General features: G+C 54.7%; 1 protein-coding gene across 2 annotated transcripts in view; it reads left to right on the forward strand.

The window, feature by feature from the left end:
• The window catches only part of OTOG (otogelin), a 98897-nt gene that overhangs the window by 45733 nt on the left and 32319 nt on the right, over positions 1–20845 (forward strand). For both annotated transcript variants that reach the window (XM_030829330.1, XM_030829331.1), the window contains 13 exons: positions 147–293; positions 584–703; positions 2585–2701; positions 3402–3558; positions 6219–6245; positions 8746–8913; positions 12391–12669; positions 14850–14967; positions 15678–15757; positions 16206–17974; positions 18720–18888; positions 19178–19323; positions 20144–20233. In XM_030829330.1, the coding sequence (XP_030685190.1) occupies positions 147–293; positions 584–703; positions 2585–2701; positions 3402–3558; positions 6219–6245; positions 8746–8913; positions 12391–12669; positions 14850–14967; positions 15678–15757; positions 16206–17974; positions 18720–18888; positions 19178–19323; positions 20144–20233 (3387 nt within the window). The remainder of the gene's footprint in view (positions 1–146; positions 294–583; positions 704–2584; positions 2702–3401; positions 3559–6218; positions 6246–8745; positions 8914–12390; positions 12670–14849; positions 14968–15677; positions 15758–16205; positions 17975–18719; positions 18889–19177; positions 19324–20143; positions 20234–20845) is intronic.

The raw sequence follows: 20845 nt of genomic DNA on the forward strand, positions 1-20845 counted from the left end.
GACTGAATTCCTCTTGGCCAGGGTCAGGAATACAGAGGCCAATGTCAGGGTATGAGGGAGGCAGAGGCATTGGTGAGGGCCTGGCATAGCTGACCTGGGCGCTAGGGGGCACTTGGGCTCGGGACTGACCATCTCTGTCCCTCTAGAGTCCAGAGAGCTTCCTAGATGACAAGCAGGAGGTCCACACGTGGCGAGTGGGATTTTTCACACTGGTGCATTTCCCACGGGAGCACATCACCCTCTTGTGGGACCAGAGAACCACAGTGCACGTCCAGGCTGGGCCTCAGTGGCAGGTACTTACACGAGCAGTGACCTTCTGCTCCTGCCTGGGGCTGAGCCAAGCCCTGGGTGTCCTTGGGTGAGCTGTACCCTCCCTGAGGAGCCAAGAAGAGCATGCCTCTGTTCTCTCCTCCACCCTGCTCTGGGCCCCTTCTCCTCTGACATTGCTCCATCCCTCTTCAAACTGTGACCTCAGCAGTGGCTTCTAGGTCTATGATAGACTCCTGGGCTCATGGTGACCCCTCTGCCCACAGCTCACCCCTGGCAGGCCTGCAACTGACCATGGTGTCCTCTCTCCTTTCAGGGCCAGCTGGCGGGCCTCTGTGGGAACTTTGACTTAAAAACCATCAATGAGATGAGGACCCCGGAGAACCTAGAGCTAACTAACCCCCAGGAGTTTGGCAGCAGTTGGGCTGCAGTTGAGGTAAAGCCTCTCTTCCAGGCTGGCTTATGCCCCTCACTCAGATGGGCGCTGCCAGCCCTGAACCTGGCCCAAGGTCAGGGAAGAGGGATGCTGGTGTAAGGTTTCTCCTGCAATGTTCTCTCAGCCTCTGACTGCATCCCTAGCCCTAGACTCTGTCCTATGGCCCAAAGTTCATGCATTGTCTTGTCTCACAAATCCAGCTGCCCACCCTACCCTGGACCAAACCCTGGTAGGGTGGTGGAGAGTTGGGAAGGTGATAAAGTCTGTCCCAGGAGAGATGGTCACTCATGATGATGCCCCGCAGTGCCTGCCACTAGGTCTGGCACAGAGAAGAGACCAAGAGAGACTGAGGTGGGTTGAGGCAATCAGGGAAGGCTTCCTGAAGGAGATGAGAGTGGTGCTGGCACTTAAAGGCTGGGCCATGCTTAAATAGATGAATATATCAGAGATAAGGTCTCTGAGAGGAAGGGCAGCACTAGTAGAGATAGAAATGAGGGGGTCTGCCCAAAGGACAGTCTGAGAGATGTCTAACTGAGGCTGCCAATCTGTGAGCTGTGGGGGAAACAGCACTAAGTTGAGAGCAGGAGACCTGGGTTCTTGTCTTGGGTCATCCATTGACTTTCTGGGTGACCTTGAGTAAGTCCCATCTCTGCAATCCTCTGCAAAGAGAGGGGACTGGGCCAAGAGAGGGGTGATGAATAGATTTCACTTCATGTGACAACTCTGATTGGTCAAAAGAGACTGCTTGGGAGCTATGTTGAGAAACATCCAAGATCTGTGTCAAGCTCAGCTGGAAGGAGGACTGTGATCGATTATTTATGTCTGCCATAGAAGCAGCAGTGGAGAGTGGTGATATGAATGTTACATATTTGCCTCTCCTGGACTTAGTGATCTTAATGCCCTGCTGGGAAGTACACGGAGATGAGCCTATGTAGACTGGGGTAAGGGAAGCAGTCAGGCATGGCCTGGAGTTCAACTGCTCCAGGTGGGGCAGGGCTGTTCCCACAGCCTCTGAAATCCTGAGGTGGGACAAGGGTTCCCACAGCTTCTGAAAAGTGCGCCCTAACACACCCCCACTTTAGAGAAGCTCAGTGGGTGACTAACCCTTGTTGTCCCCACACCCACATGTACATCATATTTCTCTCTTGCTAATCCCATTTGGCATACTGTGGGGTTCTCCAGTGAAAATGTAGTCTAAGGAAGGAGATTCAGCAGACATCAGAAACATCTGTATTAGTTATCTACTGCTATGTAACAATTTTATGAGACTTAGTGGCATTAAACAACACACATGTATTATTTCAGTTTCTGTGGGCCAGGAGTCAGGACACGGCCTGACTTGGTTCCCTGCTTAGTGTCTCACAAGGCTGCAATCAAGGTGTCAGCCAGGGCTGGGCTCTCATCTGGAGGCTCCACTGGGGAAGGAACCGCATCCTCATCTGCTCATGTGGTTGTTGATTACATTCAGCTCATTGCAACTGCAGGACTGAGAGCTTCCATATTTTGGGCCAGCTTTTGGCCAGAGACCACCCTCAGCTCCAAGAGACCACTGACACTTCCATCCATGTGGGGTCCTCCAGCATGGCTGCTTGCTTCCTCACAGCCAGCAAGGGAGAGACTCCAGCAAGATGGGCTCTGGGATCTCATGTTGGGAATCGTGTGATCACATACACATGGCCACGTCCATCCCATCACCTGGGCCATATTCTGTTGGTTTGAGGCAAGGCATAGGTCCCTTCTACACTCAAGGGGAGGGGATTTTACAAGGACATGAATATCAGGGGGCAAGGATCATGGCGGCCACCCTAAAATCTGTCTGTCACATCAGGCAACAGGCATTTGGCAAGTAGGGAGGTCAAAAGCCCTGCCTTTGCCCCTCAGTGCCCAGACACCCTCGATCCTCGGGATATGTGTGTCCTGAATCCTCTCCGAGAACCATTTGCCAAGAAGGAGTGCAGCATCCTGCTCAGTGAGGTGTTTGAGATCTGCCACCCTGTGGTGAGTGGACCCCAGCCTCGGCCCCTCTCGAGTGCCCCCTCCACTTTCCTGGGATCTCTTCAGCTCTCAGACTCCCCCATGTCTCAGAGGAGACAGCTCAGGGAAGACTCCAGGGAAGATCTGCCTCTGCCGTTCCCCTGCCTCCAGCCAGCTCAGATGAGTCCGTCCTATTTCCCCAGATGACCAGGCACAGACAGCCAGGCAAACAGAGCTTGTGCCTTTTTCAAGCCCATCTTGATCTGGCCCTTTCTCCTTATCATGAAGTTCTTCTAAATGGTGGACCCAAAGCCCTCATGCTGAGGCACCACCTACTGCCTGTTCTGCTTCAGTGCACACAGAGGAGGCTGGGGCTCAGCACTGCATGACACCCTGCAGGCCTTGAAGGCTGCTGTCAGATTGGCCTTGGCTGTCTCTGGCCCTGGCTAGGCAGTTCAGGCTCTACCCCTGTTCAGCCACTCTCGGCTCCTGGATCAAACAGCCCAGACTCAGGAGAGAAGAGAGCTTAGTTCTCAAAAGTGGGCATCTGCCTGGACCATGGAGTTCTCACTTCCTTGTCCTTCTCCCTTCACACCTCATGAGACAGGATAGCTCACCCTATCCCGTGGTCCCTTCATGTTGGTGCTGGTAGTCATCAGCTGAAAAGATGCAGATCTGACATTTGGGATCTGTCCTGTGACCTCTAACTTCTGACCTTCTCCAGGTTGATGTCACTTGGTTTTACTCAAACTGCCTGACGGACACATGTGGCTGCAGCCGGGGTGGTGACTGTGAGTGCTTCTGTGCCAGCGTCTCCGCTTATGCCCACCAGTGTTGCCAGCATGGGGTGGCTGTTGATTGGCGAACCCCCCGCCTCTGCCGTGAGTGTCCCAATCACCCGAGGGGACAGAGTAGAGTGTCCCCTGTGGGCATGCCCTAGGGGTACTGGCAGTCTGTCTAGCATTTACTGAGTACTTAGAATGTACCAAGCACCAACTGCTTTGGGCGTGTTATTCATTGAATTCTTACAACTACCCTTTGAAACAGGGCTATATATTTCCTATTTTATAGTTGAAGAAACAGCCTAGAGAGAGAGATCAAGTAACATGCTGAAGGTTAGTGGTGGAGCCAGGGTTCATCCCTAGAGAGTCCAATGCGAACCTGTGCTCGTAGCCACTTTGTTAGAAGAGTCAGGAGCCTAGACCCGGAGCTACCACTCGCAAGCTATGTGACTTCAAACAACTCACCCAACCTCTCTGGGGCTCAATTTTCTTGTCTGAGAAACAGGAATAGACCTGCCCCCCAGGTTGACTCTGAGGACCAAATTGGGTGATGAATATAGAAGTCCTTTGTCAGCTGAGGTTTGCAGGTCCCATCAGAGGCAGCACAGATGATCAGTTTATTCAGAGTAATGGTGGTCTGCAGATGCTTTTCATTGCACACCCCTATCAAGTAAAATCATTTTGTGCACATACATATACATACATAGATATGCATCCATAGATATACTCTTCATGTAAAATATGTAAATAGATTTAAAAATTAATATTTAAAAGATGAAAGAAAATATAAAGAAGGCTAAATTCTTCATTGATTATTTTTTATTTATTCCCACGCACCAAAGGATTTTCCTCGTGCAAGCACCTCACCTTGGGGTGCAATGGCCATTACACAGCCTTGTGCTCTGGGGTCAGACTGACTGAGTTTGGCCCCAAGTTCCACTGAGTTGGCCTGGGACGTATTCCTCACACTCTGAGTCTCTTCGTCTGTAATAGAGGGGTGAAGATAACTTCTTCTACCTTGTAGGGTGTTGTGTGGTTTAAACAAGGCATTGCGTGTACAGCACTTGGCACACTGCCCTGTGCTAATGTGGGGATTATTGTTATTTTTTCACGGACACCCGGGTAGTGACATGTCCAGAGCCCTGAGGCCTGCAGGCAAGATGCCAAAGGAAGAAGATGGAGCAGAAGGAAACTTGCTGAGGGTCCAGTGTGTGCCAGGCCTTGTGCCTGTGTGCATTACTTCATTTAACATGCAAGACTATGGGGAGGTGATTGAGGTGCTTACCTGGGGTACAAGGTTTCAGGGGGCATCAAAAATGCAGTAATCAAGAGAAATAATGTTTCAATATAATATTTCTGTAAAATAAAAATTGTTGTAAAAATACTGTGATGAGCAAACTGTCAAAGGATCAATAGTATTAATGTTTCCTTTTGTCTCAGTCTCTACTCTCGCTCAGTGGGAGACTGTAAATGATCTTGTCTTTATTTTTAAATTGTGATATTTTATTTATCATGGATTTTTTTGCATTATCTTTGATGTTTTAAAAATATTGCATTAAAATAGTATTTATCTTGATTACTGAGATTTTTGGTAGCCCCTTAAATTTCACATCCAAGACGAGCACTTTGCCTTACCCTGGTCCAGGCCCTGGGAGGTCTATGGGGCAGATGTATGTAGCGGTTCCACCTTAGAGGAGGGCACTAAATTTCACTGACGTTAAGTAACTTGGTCCAGTATGCACAGCTGATGAGTGAGGGAGGTGGGATTTGAACTCAGGTCTGACTCTAGAGAGCTGGCTTTTTAATGACTCTTCTCGGCTACCATCCCTTGACTGGGTACACCTTGGAAACCAGAAACTTAGCGATTTTCTAATTTTCTGGTTCAGCCTTCTGAGTCTGCAGATAGAGGGAGAGGCAGGCACGTGCCCTTAGCCACACGGCTGGCCTGTCTCCTGACTCCTAGTGGTCTTTCTGGAGAGTGACCCCAGATGCATTGACCTTGTGGTCTGGGGTGTGGAGTGAGTCAGTGGCTCTCTTCAGACCATGCCTACGTGTGAAGCATGCTGCTCCTCAGCTTTATCCCAGGTCCATCCGCCTGGCTCCTCATGGCTTTGCTGCTGGCTTTAGGGGTCTCCTGCAAGGTCCCAGGCACACCCCAGTGGACTGAGAATCTGCAGCTGAGGGGCTAGGGGAACAGGGTGTGGTGCTGGGAATGACCACTAGAGGGCACGCTGAGCTCACGCTTGCAGGAGCTTCTCACAGCTTGGCTGGTGGAAGCGCCTCTGCAGTGCAAGGGGCTTGAAGAAGCCGGGGATGCTGGGGGCTCCTGGTCCCCTTCCCACCCAAGGCTCTTGGAAGACCAACCTCCATCTTGTGCTTGCATTCCTCTGGGGGCCTTCCGCAACATTTCTGATTAAAACTCCCACCCCTTGGTTCTAATCCTGCTCTTTGGCGCCACACAAAATACACCCACTTCTTTTCAACATTCATTTGTTTGTTCATTTACTTGACACATCGCTGAGGTGCCCACTGTGTGCCAGTCTTTGAGCCTCGTGCTGTCGGCCCAGAGAGGAGCCATTCTATTTCCTTCACTTACGACATCTGCATCCATGACCATTCCCAAATCTTGACATGTGGGAGGCAGGCCAGGCCCAGCACTTGGGGAAGAAGGGAGGCTGGGATGCTGGGAGCCTTGGCTCTGTCTGTCTGTTCCAGGCTCTGGGCTGGCTCTCAGGAAGTCCCTGTTCTCTCTCTTTCAGCATATGACTGTGACTTCTTTAACAAAGGTAAGCCCCTCTTCCCCACGCAGAGTCTCAGGGGCTCAGGCACTGCCAGCCCTGTCCTGACACCACACAGCATCAGCCATCCCGAGGCGCTGCTGGCCCTGGAAGAGCCGTGACCTGGGCTGGGAGGGCCCCCATTATGCAGAGAGAGCCCTGACAGTGCAGGGCCCAGGGGTGTCCTGCACCTCTATCCTCAGCAGTTCCTGCAGCCCCTGTCTGGGGCCCAGGCAGGCCGGCTCCCAGGGACTGTGCTCGGCAGGGCAGCCCCAACAGGAAGGAAAAACCCCATTCTCACTGATGCGCCAGCTCCTCCGCCTTCATAATCTAGCTCATCAGGCCCACCTTGGGTTCCCCGAAGATTAGCTTTTGGCAAAAGCAGGCACAAACTGCCCTTTCTGACTATGGGTGGAACAAAACACGTGGCCTGCCACATTCATCTTCAAACTCAGCCAAGGTCGCAGGGTTCTGGGAGATGCTCTGACATTTAGATTAACGAGGGTGAAAACACAGGTCATAACCAAAGACCCAGGGGAGGTTAATGTCCAGTTTAGAGCCAATTCATCAATTTAATCACCGGGATTGGGTTGGTGGGGGTAGAGAAGGGCTGCCCAGGAGTAGCTTTTAGCACTGAACTTCATCCAGTTGGGCCAGGGTCAGACCTTGGCAGAGTGAGATGCTCATCTGGTCCTCAGTGCTGTTCGCCTTTGACTTCCAATCCTGACCCTCCTCCAGGGACTGTGCTGCCAGGAGCAGGCCTATGTGGGCAGAGGCCCAGGGCTTTTTCCTCAGTTGCCTACATTATCAGATTTTGGCTTGAGTGTGGTGGGTGAAGTGGAGGGGAGAGACTGGAGACAGGATACCATCTGGGGGCCTGCGAGATGACGGCTGGACCAGGGTGTAGCATGAGCATCCACAGGACTGCAGTTCTGCCAAAATGCTAGTCCCCAGGGGCTCTTGACAGCCCCAGACCTTCAACTGGTAAAGGAATGAGGCTGCAATGGGGGAACTGTGGTCCCTGGGACAGACAGGATCTGTCTGACATCAGGCAAGACATTTCAGCAAGATGGAGCTGTTCCGTTTTCTCTCTTCCATGGCATTTTGGGTGGCAGTAACTGGCAAAGGACAAGCTGTTTCTAGCATCTTCCACCTACCCACCCACCCACTCACCCATCCTTGCTCCGTTCTACTAGCATTTGCTCTGGTCCAGGCCCGCCAGGTGTTGGGAAGTCAGTGGTCCCTGAGTCCTGCCACAGCGGTGTGCAGAGCAGGCTCACGCCGCCTCTCTAGCACCCATTGTGTTCCTAACTCCACATTCAGTTGGTAGTTTCCAGTTGACCTCTGGTGGGAGTGTTTACGCCATGGAAATCCGCAAGCCCTACAAACCACTTTTTTTTTGTTTGAGAGCTCATTGTTAGCCATTTTCCAGCACAGCCAGCACTGCTTGTCTCCCATCTAGTGGGGGTGACAGATGTGGACCTCCCATCCAGATCCTCATCTGAAGAGCTATAACTGGTGTGTGCCATGCTGCAAGAGCTGGTGGGGCACAGAGGAGGAGGGACAACATTTGCATGTGGCAGGAGAGGGTGCAGGGAGAGCTTCACAAGGAGGTGACATTTGAGCTGGGCCCCAGAGGTTGAGTAGGCGTTTGCCAGGCACAAAATGGGGAGGACTACTCTGAGTGGGTGGAACGGTGTGATGAGATGTGATCTGGGAAATAACACCACTGCTCCTTCCAGGAAGAGCAAGAGAAGTTCAGCATGGCAGGAGCCAGGGCGTGGGGGGGTAGTGTGGGAGGTGGGCAGGGGCTGAGGGCTGAAGGGCTTCTGAATTCAAGCTGGGCTCTTTAGATTCTGTCCTGAGGGCCATGGAGAGCCACTGGTGCATCCCAGCAGGGGGCATGGCTGGGAGGGCAGCTCAGCAGCCGTGGGGAGGAGGCATTGGAGGGCGGGGGCACAGCAGAGGCAGGAAAAGCCTTACAAGGTGATTGTCCAGGAAGCCCGTGCTCTGTGCCAATCTATACTGACAACCACAGGAATTCTAAAGACTCAACAGTGACATGTGTTTGAAATAATTAGATAAACACTAACAGGTTTATCGTCCCTCAGGCCGGGGTGGGCAGAAACCTGGTCTGATGTCTTCTTCCAGAGGGGACCTTGAATAGAGCAGTGGCTGTAATGGTGAAGTTTCAGGCAGTGGGAAGGCTGTGGAGAGACATTGGGGGGCCCAGGTGCTCCCTGTGGGTGGCCTTCTTCCCTGGCTCCCTGTGAAGTGATTCAGGCACTGTGCAGTGGGTCTGTTCCTTTCAGGGGCTGGCAGCCTGGGAATCCTGTCCCTTCCTTCTCAGGGTCATCAAGGTCCCTGAGATCTGGGATGAAGGATGCCATCAAGAGTTCCTCCTTGGTAGCTTGCCCTCCCACCCCACTGCTGCCAAGGGGTGGGGCAGGAGGTATGGGAGGCGGGCAGGCCGGGGGGCCAGGCTGCTGATGGGGCCACTTCTCTCCAGTGCTAGGTAAGGGCCCCTATCAGCTGTCCAGCTTGGCAGCCGGTGGTGCCCTGGTGGACATGAAGGCGGTGGGTGATGACATAGTCCTAGTGAGGACAGAGGATGTGGCACCAGGGGACATTGTGAGCTTCCTGCTGACAGCTGCTCTGTACAAGGCCAAGGCCCATGGTAAGGCCCACCCCAGTCCCACTCCAGCTCTTCTGGGAGGGAGGAGGGTGCCGGAGGAGGGGAGGGTGCTGAGGCCCTAAGCATCTGTAGTGGCTGGAGAAATGGGGACTCCGACAAGTGCCCCTCTCCCAGTTGAGATGGTGCTTCTGGGTCAGCTTCTTCTCTGCAGAGATGCTCTCCATCTGTGCCCCTAACTGCCAGGGCATCCAAGGCCCAGGTGTGCCTCTATACCTTGCTGTATGCAATAGCTGTGCTCCAGAAAAGCCAAGCGGCAGCTCTCCCTCCTCATGCTCCTCCTCCTTCTTCCTCTCTTCCTCTCTCACTCTCCCTCCCTCTCTCCCTTCTTCCCTCCTCTCTTCCCTTTCTCCCTCCACCTCTCTTCTTGCCTCCCTCCCTTTCACTGAGCCCTAATCCCATGCCAAGCACAGAGCCAGGTACTGGGAAATCAGGGATACAAGAGACATGCTCCCTGCCCATCAGAAGCCCACAGTCCCATCGGGGAGACAGACCTGCCCAAAGGAAGTCACAGCACCTGTGAGAACACTGGGGAGGGGCCCCAAACTCAAAGTCAGGAGAGGCTTCTTAAAATAGAGGATGTTCCCCTGAGAGTAAGAAGGAGACAGGAAGGGAAACTTCTTTCTTACTTAGTAAGCTAAGCTCAGGATTTGGGACTTTATCCTGAGGGCAATGGGGAGCCATGGAAAGGCTTTGCAGAGGGCAGGGGACGTCCTGGCTCCTGCCCAGCCCCAGGCACGGCCAACATCCCTAGCTATAGGTGATGTTCATGGTGGTGTGAGCCTGGGTGAGGTAGGTGGTACCTGGCAGAATCACGTAGCTGCACAAGGAGGCCTGGGAGTGAGGAGTCAGGCACTGGGCCGCAGGACAGCCAGAAGCACCACCCCCAAAGAGAGCACTTCCTCCCTAAACATTTCTGATCCCCAGATCCGTGTGTTCCTGCCTGACGAAGGTGTCTCACCACCTTCCAGATGTGGCAGGCCATCTGCTTAGTGACACTTTTCTGTTCTCCATCCAGTATTTTAATCTAGTAGGTAATGTATAGTCCAGAGGGGGTGTTGCCTTTCCACTAGGCTTATGGGCATGCTAAGCAGGACCCCGGAGTCACCTGGCCTTAGAGAATGTCACTGGGGACAGGATCCCAGAGGTGCTCCAGTCCAGGCTCCGTCTCAGAGTCAGGCCTGGGTCTCATGGGCCCAGTGGGGACCCAAGCTCCTCCCTCACCCATCCCATACTGCTTCTCCTGGGCTGCCAAGGAAAGGTGCCTTCCAGGTAGGACCTAGGGTGGCTGCATGGAGGAGGTGTCCCTTGAGTTGGGCCTTAAAGAATGGGAAAGATGGTTATGCGAAGAAGTGGACAGCAGGAAACGTCACAGAGGGGAGGACTCAGCAGTCACTGAGGCCCAGGCTTCCCACTCTGGAGAGTCACCACCACAGCCTGACACAGGTCACCGGGGTGCTAGTGTTACCTGAAGATTTTTGTAGTGGGGAGGTTACTTTTTTATTAATAATCATACGTTGCCCTTCTGTAGGACTTCTCATGTGCCGGCACTGTTCTAAGCACTTCATGTATAGCAACTCGTGTAATCCTCATAACAATCTAAGGAGGTAGGGACTATTATTTTCCCAGTCTACAGATGAGGGAACTGAGGCCCAGAGAGATTAGTTGACTTACCCAAGGGCGCAGTGCTTGTTAGTGACAGGTACCAGCCGTTTGGCTCCAGAGTCTTTCATTCAAACTCCTCTGCCATGCTGCCTTCCAAACCGAGGCATTAAACAAGAAATACAGAGGATGGCAGGCAAAGTCACTTGAATATTTACAGTACAGCCTCAGACTCTGCATCTCAAGGTCTCTGCCCTGTTAGGAGCACGGCAGGAAAAACAGCGGAGAAGCCTTGATCCGGGCCAACCCCGTCTTTTTGAAGGAGGAAGCCAAGGCCCAGGGAGGAGAAGTGACTTGCCTAAGGTCACGCATCCCGTGGAGCAGGCTGGGGCTAGGACTCAGTGCCCTACCATGCTGGGCTGCCCATGCCCACGCCTGCATCCCATGGGTGGGGCCGGCCATGTGGTGGTGAAGATAGTTGGGCTCTGGCCTCAGCCTGCCTGCATCCAGCCCTGCCTCCCTCATCCACCGTCAGTGTGACTCTGGGACTCTCTTCCCTCCTCTGTAAAATGGGAATAGTAATATCACCACCTTTTAACCTCTCATAGAAATTTATTCTCTCCCCACCCAACAGCCCCCAGGATGGTGAGCTCCATGAGGGCAGAATTTTCATCATTTTGCTCCCTGTTGTGGCCTCAGTGCCTAGAACAGGGCCTGGCCCACAGCAGGCTCTCAGTAAATATTTGCTGCTGAATGAAGGAATTTTTCACTTCACAGGGTTCTCGTAGGAATTTCATAACCTGCAGATAACCAGCTTGTTTAGCACAGTGCCTGGCATGTAGTAAGTCATGTGTAAACAGCAGCTGTGATTATTAACATAAATAATGAAGCGTGTCTCCGTTACCTGCCATCTTCTCGCAGCTGCCCAGGGAGATGTAACAGGGACACTATCGTCGCTCCTCGGGACACAGGGGACACATGGAAGGGGCTGAAAATGCACCCACCCAGCACCAGGCAATGCCAAGCGCTTCACACACACCTCATTGATGATCCCTCCAACAGCCCAGGCATGAATGTGCTTGCCCACATCACAGCCAGGGTGGTGAGCTGGGATTCCTGCCCCATGCTCACTCCCTGCACCTGCTTGTGGATTTGGGACTTGAGGAGACCCATAAGGCCCTGTGTGGGAGAAACTGCCCACCAGGCATCAAGCCCCCATGCCCTAGAACTGGGCAGTTATGGAGACCAGAGAGAGAGGACAGAGACAAGCTTTGGGTTTCTGGGCAAGCTCCTTTCTCTTTCTCTCTGGGACCCTCTCCCTATCTATGGGTTGGATGAAGGACTGTCAATGCTGGCCCTGTGGGATTCTGTGAGGAGCAGGACCAAGCTGGGGACCCTATAGCCTGGCAAATCACCAACCTTCAGCCTGCCCCGCATGTCTAATGCAATGCAACCCCATCAGGGCAGCTGCCTCTATTGTATTCACGGATGGATCCTGGGTATCTAGAATAGCGCCTGGTACATTGACGGCACTCAAACATGTTTGCAGAAGGAGGGAAGAATGGAAAGAGGGGTGCAAAGGGGAAGGAAGGAGACAGTTCAGTTACCTTCCTGAGGCTCAGCAGTTGGGGGGTCTCTAAGCCTCCACTCGCCCTCAGGCGGAGATGGTGTGAGCAGAGGGGCAGCTGGCAGGCAGAATAGGTGGGCTGGGGGCTGGCATAGGGGGCAGGGCCTGCTGGTCTGCAGGCATGCTGCCGTCCAGAGTCTCTGAGAGAGCAGATGTGTGCTGGGATGCTGTTCCCACAGCCCACCAGTCTAGACCTCTGCCTGTACTGACCCTCCTTGTGTGGTTCTCTGCAGACCCAGATGTGGTGTCCTTGGAGGCAGCAGACAGACCCAACTTCTTCCTTCACGTCACAGCCAATGGGTCTCTGGAGCTGGCTAAGTGGCAGGGCCATGACACCTTCCAACATCATGCCTCCTTCTTGCTGCACCGGGGGACACGGCAGGCAGGCCTGGTGGCCCTGGAGTCCCTGGCCAAGCCCAGCTCCTTCCTCTATGCGTCGGGCCCGGTGCTGGCCCTGCGGCTGTACGAACACACAGAGGTGTTCCGCCGGGGCACACTCTTCCGCCTTCTGGGTAGGTGACCCCTGCCATTGCCCTCGGCCCCTTGACCCTCTCAGTCCACTGCTCTTCCCGCCCTGTCCCCACTTCACCCTTCCAATTGCCCCTAAGAGGCAGAATCCTCCTTCTCCTGGCACAGGGGGCCACATGGGTGCCACCCTGAGTTGAGAGGTGGCCCAGCCTCCATGTTGATGGCCTAGGGAGCCACGGACAGTGTGCTTGGGGTCCAGCCAATTTCCTGGGTCCTGCCTACTGCCACAGGCCAATTACACGGTCTAAAAATATAGCAGCCTTTGTAGAAGTGAGGGGAGGTGTGATCCTGGCTGCAGCATGCGTAGCCACTGGCGCAGTTTTCTTGCTGATGAGGTCACATGTCTGCCCCATGAGTTCAAGGACTGCACAAGGGGGATAGGTCCGGGGGCCAGCAGCTTTGTCTCTCAGTGGAAGGCCCAAGCCCCTGGACAGGGATGGGGCAACTCCCCGACCTTCCACCAACGCCAAGGAGGTCCAGGGCCTGCCCTGCCAGGTGTGTCTGTCCCCAAAATATTGTTCTCTGCCTGAACCCTGGAGAAGGCGATCATAATTTCTTTACTGTTTTCTCTGTCTTGCATGGGGCTTGGGGGTACTTGTGTCTGTGGATGGATCCATTTGCATGTACACATGCGTAAATATGTCTTCAGCCAGCCTCTTTATTTCATCACCCACCCCACCCAAGCCAGGGCTGGGTGAGCTCATTCTTCCCTTCAGCGGTCAGTTATCCAGTCTGCCCTTGAACTTGACATGGGACAGCTTTATCACTGGCCATGATGACAAGACTTGCTCATGATGGGAGTATTTGTGTCCCTCTCCAGAAGACACTGGGGCAGAGTGGCATGAGCGGAGGCTTTGAAGCTGGACAGCCTTGGGTTCAAATCCTGACCCTGGTCCTAGACACTTGGAGGAGAACCCCCAACTCCTTGAGTTTGTTTCTGCACCTGTGGAATGGGGATATTTGTCTCGGAAGTGTGCTGTGAGGACTGGCTGTGTCTCGCGGGCTTTGCCCTGGGCTGGCACATAGTAGGTGCTCCCCAAATGTAAGTTAGGCTTTTGGAAAAGCAGGTTTCTTCACAGCTGGCAGCAGTGTTCAGGTTAGGGCATCTGGAGGAGCTGCCCGTGGGGGCTGCTCCGTGGAGCCTGCTTCGGAGCCTACCCACACCTCCCTGCCCAGGCTGTGTGTTCAGAAACTGGTCACTTGTGCCGAGGTAGCCTGGGGTCTACTTGTCTGCCTCCAAGCCCCCCATAGGCTGCAGACTTTTCCCTCATTTGTCAAGGCGCTAGCCACGGGGCCTCTTTTGAGAACATCTCCTTTGAAAACCTTTCGTTTTCCCAGCATAATCTGTGCCCGGGTTTCCTCTTCTCTAAAGTGGGGGTAATAATAGCGCCTACTTCATAGGATGATGATGAGGTTTAATGAGTAAATCCGTGTGAGATGTTTTGGGTAGCGCCCAGTGCTGTTTAAGAGTTAGCCCAGCCGCTGGGGCAGTGAGGGCGGTGCTCACACGACCTGCACTCTCAGGCCCTGAGAGGCTCTTCAGGGGGCCCTCTGGGAACAGAGAGAGCTGAGTCTGGGGAATAGCACCTCCCTTGCAACCTCTCTGGGGCCAGGTGCCCAGGAACGCCTTGGGCTAGAGGGGAAGGGATACCCTCTAGAGGGGAAGTGCCTCCCCTCACCCTGCAAAAGAGAGCCTCTTGCATCCATGGAGGTCTGCAATAGCCCTGCTAGAGGCAGGGCAAGGAGGAGGTTACTGTGTCCTGGGATGCAGGGCAACCCTGAGCACCAGGGTCCCAGAGGGGCAGGGTGGGTGGCAGGGCATCCCAACGGAGACATCAGAGGTCCAGGCCTCTTCTTTGACCACCCTTCGAAGCCTCACTCCAACTGCTGGGGCCAGAGCTTCCCTGTCCTCAGTCCTTCCCTGTCCTCAGTCCTTCCCTGTCCTCAGTCCTGCATTCAGCTTCCAGATCCCCATCCCCAGGATCCCCCAGGCACTCACCCCAACCACCATGAACGCAGTTTCTCCTTAGCGTGGTTTTTTTCCCCATTTGCTTTCCCTGCATAGGTCCATTTGTCCCCTCCACAGAATTGGGGGCAGGGCTGAGCCCTGGGACTCCATGTGTCTTCACCTGACCCAGAGTTGCTGCCCCATCTCACTTTCTAGATGCCAAGCCCCCGGGGGGTGCCTATCCCATCTGCGAGTGGCGCTACGATGCCTGTGCCAGCCCCTGCTTCCAAACCTGCCGGGACCCACGGGCAGCCAGCTGCCGGGATGTACCCAGGTGAGATGCCAGGGGCCATGGGCATGGAGCCAAGGTGTGTGCACCAGTGTGTGTGTGCACCCACATACACTTGTGTATGAGTGTTTCATATGTTGAGTGTATGGGGATGTGTGTACCAGGGTAACTGTGTCTTTCCATATATGCACATATGTGAGCATATGTATCTATTTGTGCATGATGTGCATGCAGCAGAGCCTTGTGTGTGTTTGTGTGTGTACTACTATAACTGTGCATTCATTGTACACAGCTGCATGTATGCAGGTGTAGAGTGCAGCTGTGTGCGTGTGTGAGAGTGTATTCACATGTTTGTGGGAGTCTCTGTGGATGTGTTTGCATGTATATGTAAAAATTTTGGAGTCCTGCAGGGTTGGAGGGGGTACGTGAGGCCATGTGAGAATGTGCCCAGGCAGAGACACATGTGAACATGTACATGAGTGTGTGCAGAAGTGTACCTTGCTTGTGTGTGTGTGTTTCCCTCTCAGTCTGAGCGGTAGAAGTATGCAGGAGTGTGCCGCATACACATTGGGTGTGTGTGTTCCCGTACATGTGTGACAGCATCTCTATGGAGGGTCGTGTGTGTACACGTAATAAGCACATGTGTGCACACACACGTGTCATAAGAAAGGATAAGGCCTGTGCTCAATCGAGAGAAGAAGAGATGGCCCTGCCTGTATTTCAGGCCTTTAACCTGCTCCCTGCTCTGTCCTCAGGGTAGAAGGCTGTGTCCCTGTGTGCCCTACCCCCAAGGTCCTGGATGAAGTCACACAGAGATGTGTCTACTTGGAGGACTGTAAGTGGCCCGGACTTCTCGTCCTTCCCTCAGATTTCCTCTAAGTCCCTAGGGTCTCACTGAGCAGTCATGCCTCAAAGCTCCCAGGTCCCAGAGAAGCAAGATCAGCACAGGGACCTTTGGAAAGAGGCACAGGCACAGGGGAGGCACAGGCCTCATCCGGTCTATTGGCCCCATTTCACGGAGAGGAGAAATGAGGCCCAGAGTGGGGTCACATGGTGAGAAGGTGGTGCAGCCAGACTTAGACCTGAGGTCTCTTGGCTCTGGGGTCAGGGTCTGACGTCTGGGGCAGAGTCTAGATCTGCTGACTTCTTCTGGCCATCAGAAGCTGCCCTCACCCCATCACCGAGGGTGCCAGTCCTCAAGCCTCACACCACAGCCCTGCCCAGCGATGACCCCTGGGGCAGCAGTCACCCCGCCTTCTGAGCCTCTTCTCTTGTCTCTGCAGGTGTGGAGTCAGCAGTTCGGGTTCCCACAGAGGCCCTTGGCAATGAGACCCTCCCTCCCAGTCAAGGGCTGCCCACTCCCAGTGATGAGGAGCCACAACTGTCACAGGAAAGCCCCAGGACCCCGACCCACAGGCCAGCCCTCGCCCCAGCTGCCCCACTCACCACAGCCCTCAACCCACCAATGACAGCCACTGAGGAGCCAGTGGTGTCTCCAGGCCCCACCCAGACCACCCTGCAGCAGCCACTGGAGCTCACTGCATCTCAACTCCCTGCCCGCCCCACAGAGGCCCCAGCCAGCAAGGGAGTGACTGCCAGCCTCCTGGCCATCCCCCATACACCAGAGTCCTCATCCCTCCCTGTTGCACTGCAGACACCCACACCTGGCATGGTGTCAGGTGCCATGGAGACAACAAAGGTGACTGTGACCTTTGCAGGAAGCCCCAACATCACAGTCTCCTCCCAGTCGCCCCCTGCCCCTCGCTTCCCGCTTATGACCAAGGCTGTGACAGTCCGAGGCCATGGCTCCTTGCCTGTTAGGACGACACCCCTACAGCCCTCCTTGACAGCAAGTCCCTCCTCCAGACCTGTGGCTTCCCCTGGAGCCATCTCCAGGTCCCCCACCTCCTCGGGATCCCACAAGGCTGTGCTGACACCTGCAGTAACTAAGGTCATAAGCAGGACAGGGGCCCCCCAGCCCACCCAGGCCCAGAGTGCTTCAAGTCCCAGCACCCCTCTAACCGTGGCTAGAACAGCAGCAGAACAGATTCCTGTCAGTCCCCTTGCAACCAGGAGCTTGGAGATGGTGCTATCCACAGAGAAGGGCGAAGCTGGGCACAGCCAGCCCATGGGCTCGCCTGCCTCCCCACAGCCACACCCACTCCCCACTGCACCACCCCGCCCAGCCCAGCATACCATCATGGCCACCAGGTCTCCAGCTCTGCCCCCAGAGACCCCAGCTGCCGCCAGCCTGTTGACAGCCGCTCATGGGCTGGCAGCCACACCCTTCATGTCCCTTGAGTCAACTCGTCCCTCCCAGCTCCTCTCTGGCCTGCCTCCCGACACCAGCCTGCCCCTGGCCAAGGTGGGCACATCTGCCCCAGTGGCCACACCCGGCCCCAAAGCCTCTGTCATCACCACTCCACTCCAGCCACAGGCCACGACTGTGCCTGCTCAGACACTTAGCCCAGCACTGCCTTTCACGCCAGCGGCAATGACCCAGGCGCACCCACCCGCCCACATAGCACCCCCAGCAGCAGGCACAGCTCCAGGCCTGCTGCTGGGAGCCACATTGCCAACCTCTGGAGTCCCGCCTGTGGCTGAGGGCATGGCCTCCATGGTATCTGTTGTCCCACGAAAGAGCACCACAGGGAAGGTGGCCATCCTATCCAAGCAAGTGTCTCCGCCCACTTCCATCTATGGCTCTGCCGAGGGTGGGCCCACGGAGCTCATGCCGGCCACGAGCCACCCTCTCGCCCCCTTGGTGGCTGAGCCCGAGGGAGCCCAGGCAGGCACAGCTCTGCCAGTGCCCACATCCTATCCCCTGAGCCACGTCTCAGCCAGGACGGCCCCCCAAGACAGCACGCTGGTTCTGTTGCCTCAGCCGGCTGAGGCCCCTGGAACCTCAGCAGGGCCTCACCTGGCAGCAGAGCCGGTGGACGAGGCCATCACAGAACCATCTGGGCGCTCAGCCCCAGCCCTGAGCATCATAGAGGGTTTGGCGGAGGCTTTGGCAACCACCACTGAGGCCAATACATCCACCACCTGTGTCGTGAGTGATTTGCCAGGGTTCTGGCCACCCGTATGTGATCCCTCCCTTCATCCCTTCCTCTTCCCTGCTAGATGGAGTTTTAGTCGCTATCCTCATTCCTGCCCCATGCTCCTGGTCCCTGAAAAATTCTCCAGTCTCCTATTGGCCCCGATGCCATAGCAGGGTTCCGCCTGGCCCATCTAGGCCCTGGGGGGCTGATTGGATGGCCTAGTGTGATGCCCAGGTGACAATGTGTGTGTGCCTTTGTGAGTGTGTGCCTGTGTGAGACTGCTGTGTGCGTTTGTGCTCACATGTGTGAGATAGTATGAGTGCTCCTGTATCTGCATGTGCTCTTGTGTGTGTGAGGAATGGTGTTTGAGACATCCTCATGTGCATCTTTGTGCCTTTGTGAGAAACTCTGTGTGTGTGTGTGTGTGTGTGTGTGTGTGTAGGTTTGCGCAAGTATGCTAGGGTTTCTGTGAGTGCGAGCTAGTGTGTATACATGCCTGTGTACCCAGACCTCTCAGCGCAGGCCAGGCAGATCTGCAGAGGTCTCAGGGAATCGGTCCCTGACCCCTGAGCTCACACTAAGCGCAGCACCAGGCCCCAGATGGCTTGTGATGTGTGGGGGGTGAGGGCATCTTTCCCTAAAAGGTCCCCTGCCTCGCTAGGACCTACATGTGGGAAGGAACTGGTGCCATCACAGCTTGCAGGGTGGGCTGTAGCTCCCTGATGGGCACTCACACTTCCTCCACTCTGTACCCAGCCAATCGCCGAGCAGGACTGCGTCCGCCACATCTGCCTGGAGGGCCAGCTGATTCGCGTGAATCAGTCCCAGCACTGTCCCCAGGGCGCTGCTCCCCCTCACTGTGGGATCCTGGGCCTCGCTGTGCGGGTGGGTGGGGACCGCTGCTGCCCACTCTGGGAGTGTGCCTGTGAGTCATAGGATCAGCAGAGCCTCCTGCATCCTCCCTGTATCCTTACCCCAGCATGACCGCCATCCCTGATCTGTGTGTCCCAGACTCCCCTCCTGTGGGACCCCGACCTGGCAGATTTCCTATGCTTGCAACCTCTGATCTGTGTGATGCCTGGTCTGAGCCACCCTCCAGACCCCAGGCCTCTGCATCCATCCAGGAAGAGGGCCAGGAACCTGCCCCATCTTCCTAGGTGGCCTTGGTCTTGGAGGCATCCACAGATTTTTCTTGTGCCCTTCCCCTCCCCCAGGCCGGTGCTCAATCTTCCCTGACCTGAGCTTCGTGACCTTCGATGGGAGCCACGTAGCTCTGTTCAAGGAGGCCATCTACATCCTCAGCCAGAGCCCAGATGAAATGGTCACCGTCCATGTACTGGATTGCAAAAGTGCCAACCTGGTGCCTGCCCCATACCTCCCTCCCTGCTGGGGACTAGGAACTGGACTAGGATAAGAGGGGAGATGGAGCACTCAGCCAGGGTGCCAGAGGCAAAGACAGATGTGGAAGTACCCCTGAGCTCTCTCTGTCTCCAGAAATGGGCAGGGCCTCCCAGGTGACGGCTCCCTGGGAGGCTGGGGAAAGAACTGAGTGGAGTGTGCCACCTCCTGGCCCCAGCCTGTTCCATTCCCAGCTTGTGCCAGCTTCCTGCCATGTAGGAAGGATGGCATGGAAGTGCAGAGGAACTGGGACGTCACTGCAATGGTATGGCCCGAGGTCATGGGTGCTGGCTTTAGGGAATCTCCTACTAGGATGTCCCCATAAGTCAGGTGGAAAGAGGTAGCTTCTTTCTCTTCTCCCTTTTCTTTCTTTCTTTCTTTCTTTCTTTCTTTCTTTCTTTCTTTCTTTCTTTCTTTCTTTCTTTCTTTCTTCTCCCTTTCTTTCTCTCTCTCTCTCTTTCCTCTCTTTCTTTCTCTTTCTTTCTCTTTCTCTCTTTCTTTCTTCTCTCTTCTTTCCCTCCCTCTCTGCCCTGCCCTTCCTTCCTTCCTTCCTTCCTTCCTTTCTTCCTTTTCTTCTGTTTTGGTCTGGGCTTGCATGAGGTCAGATGGAGCCACAACGGTTCCATGGGATCCTGGGCACCATCTGCCCAGCCTGATGGAAGCCCCTGGCATAGTGCAGGGGGTAGTCGGGGGAGACTGTACTCACATTTGCTGTGCCCACTCACTTGGAGGGGGACAGAGGACAGGGCTCCAGGTTGATGAGGGCTGGGTTCTCTCTGCAGGGGCACCTGAACTGGCCCCCGTTCTGTCTGGTGATGTTGAACATGACTCACTTGGCCCATCAGGTCACTATTGATCGCTTCAACCGAAAGGTGAGTGCATGAAACAGCCAGCCTCCAGGGCAGGGCCACAGTCAGCTGAGGGACAGGGCATCCAGGGGTGGAGGGGCTGTGAGGCTGAATCATGATTCAGGGCAGGGGTGGGGAGGGGACTTTTTTAAAAAAATAATGCAAAATTAGGTATATTTGGAAGTGATTATAATTAGAATGCTTGTGGCCACACCAATGTCAGGGGAGGAAGTATACCAGGAGGGATGGGATATTGTTGTGACAGAGAAAAAGTCAGAAAGTCAAGAGACAGTGGGTTTAAATATTTATGGCTAAAATATCTCACTTTTGCAATTTTCACAAAAACCTATGACCACATGAACACATTACTACCAGGACCCCTACCAAGAAGTGAGGAGGCGTGAATTTAAGCTTCATTGGCTTCACTAAGTTCACCTCTGTCAAGGAGGCCGGGGTATCCAACAATAGCCCACCCCCATATGGGGGTATCCTTTCCAGAGGACCCACCTTTGCTCCTCCCAACAGGTGGGCAAAGGGGACTTATCTGTCTCCTCCTCAGGTCCCAAAGTTGTGAGTCTGCCCCCAATTCCTGAGCCTTGATCTGCAGCCTTCCTTTTGGAATCTGCTCTTGAACAC

Source organism: Nomascus leucogenys, chromosome 15 (assembly GCF_006542625.1).
Source record: "Nomascus leucogenys isolate Asia chromosome 15, Asia_NLE_v1, whole genome shotgun sequence".
NCBI lineage: Eukaryota > Metazoa > Chordata > Mammalia > Primates > Hylobatidae > Nomascus > Nomascus leucogenys.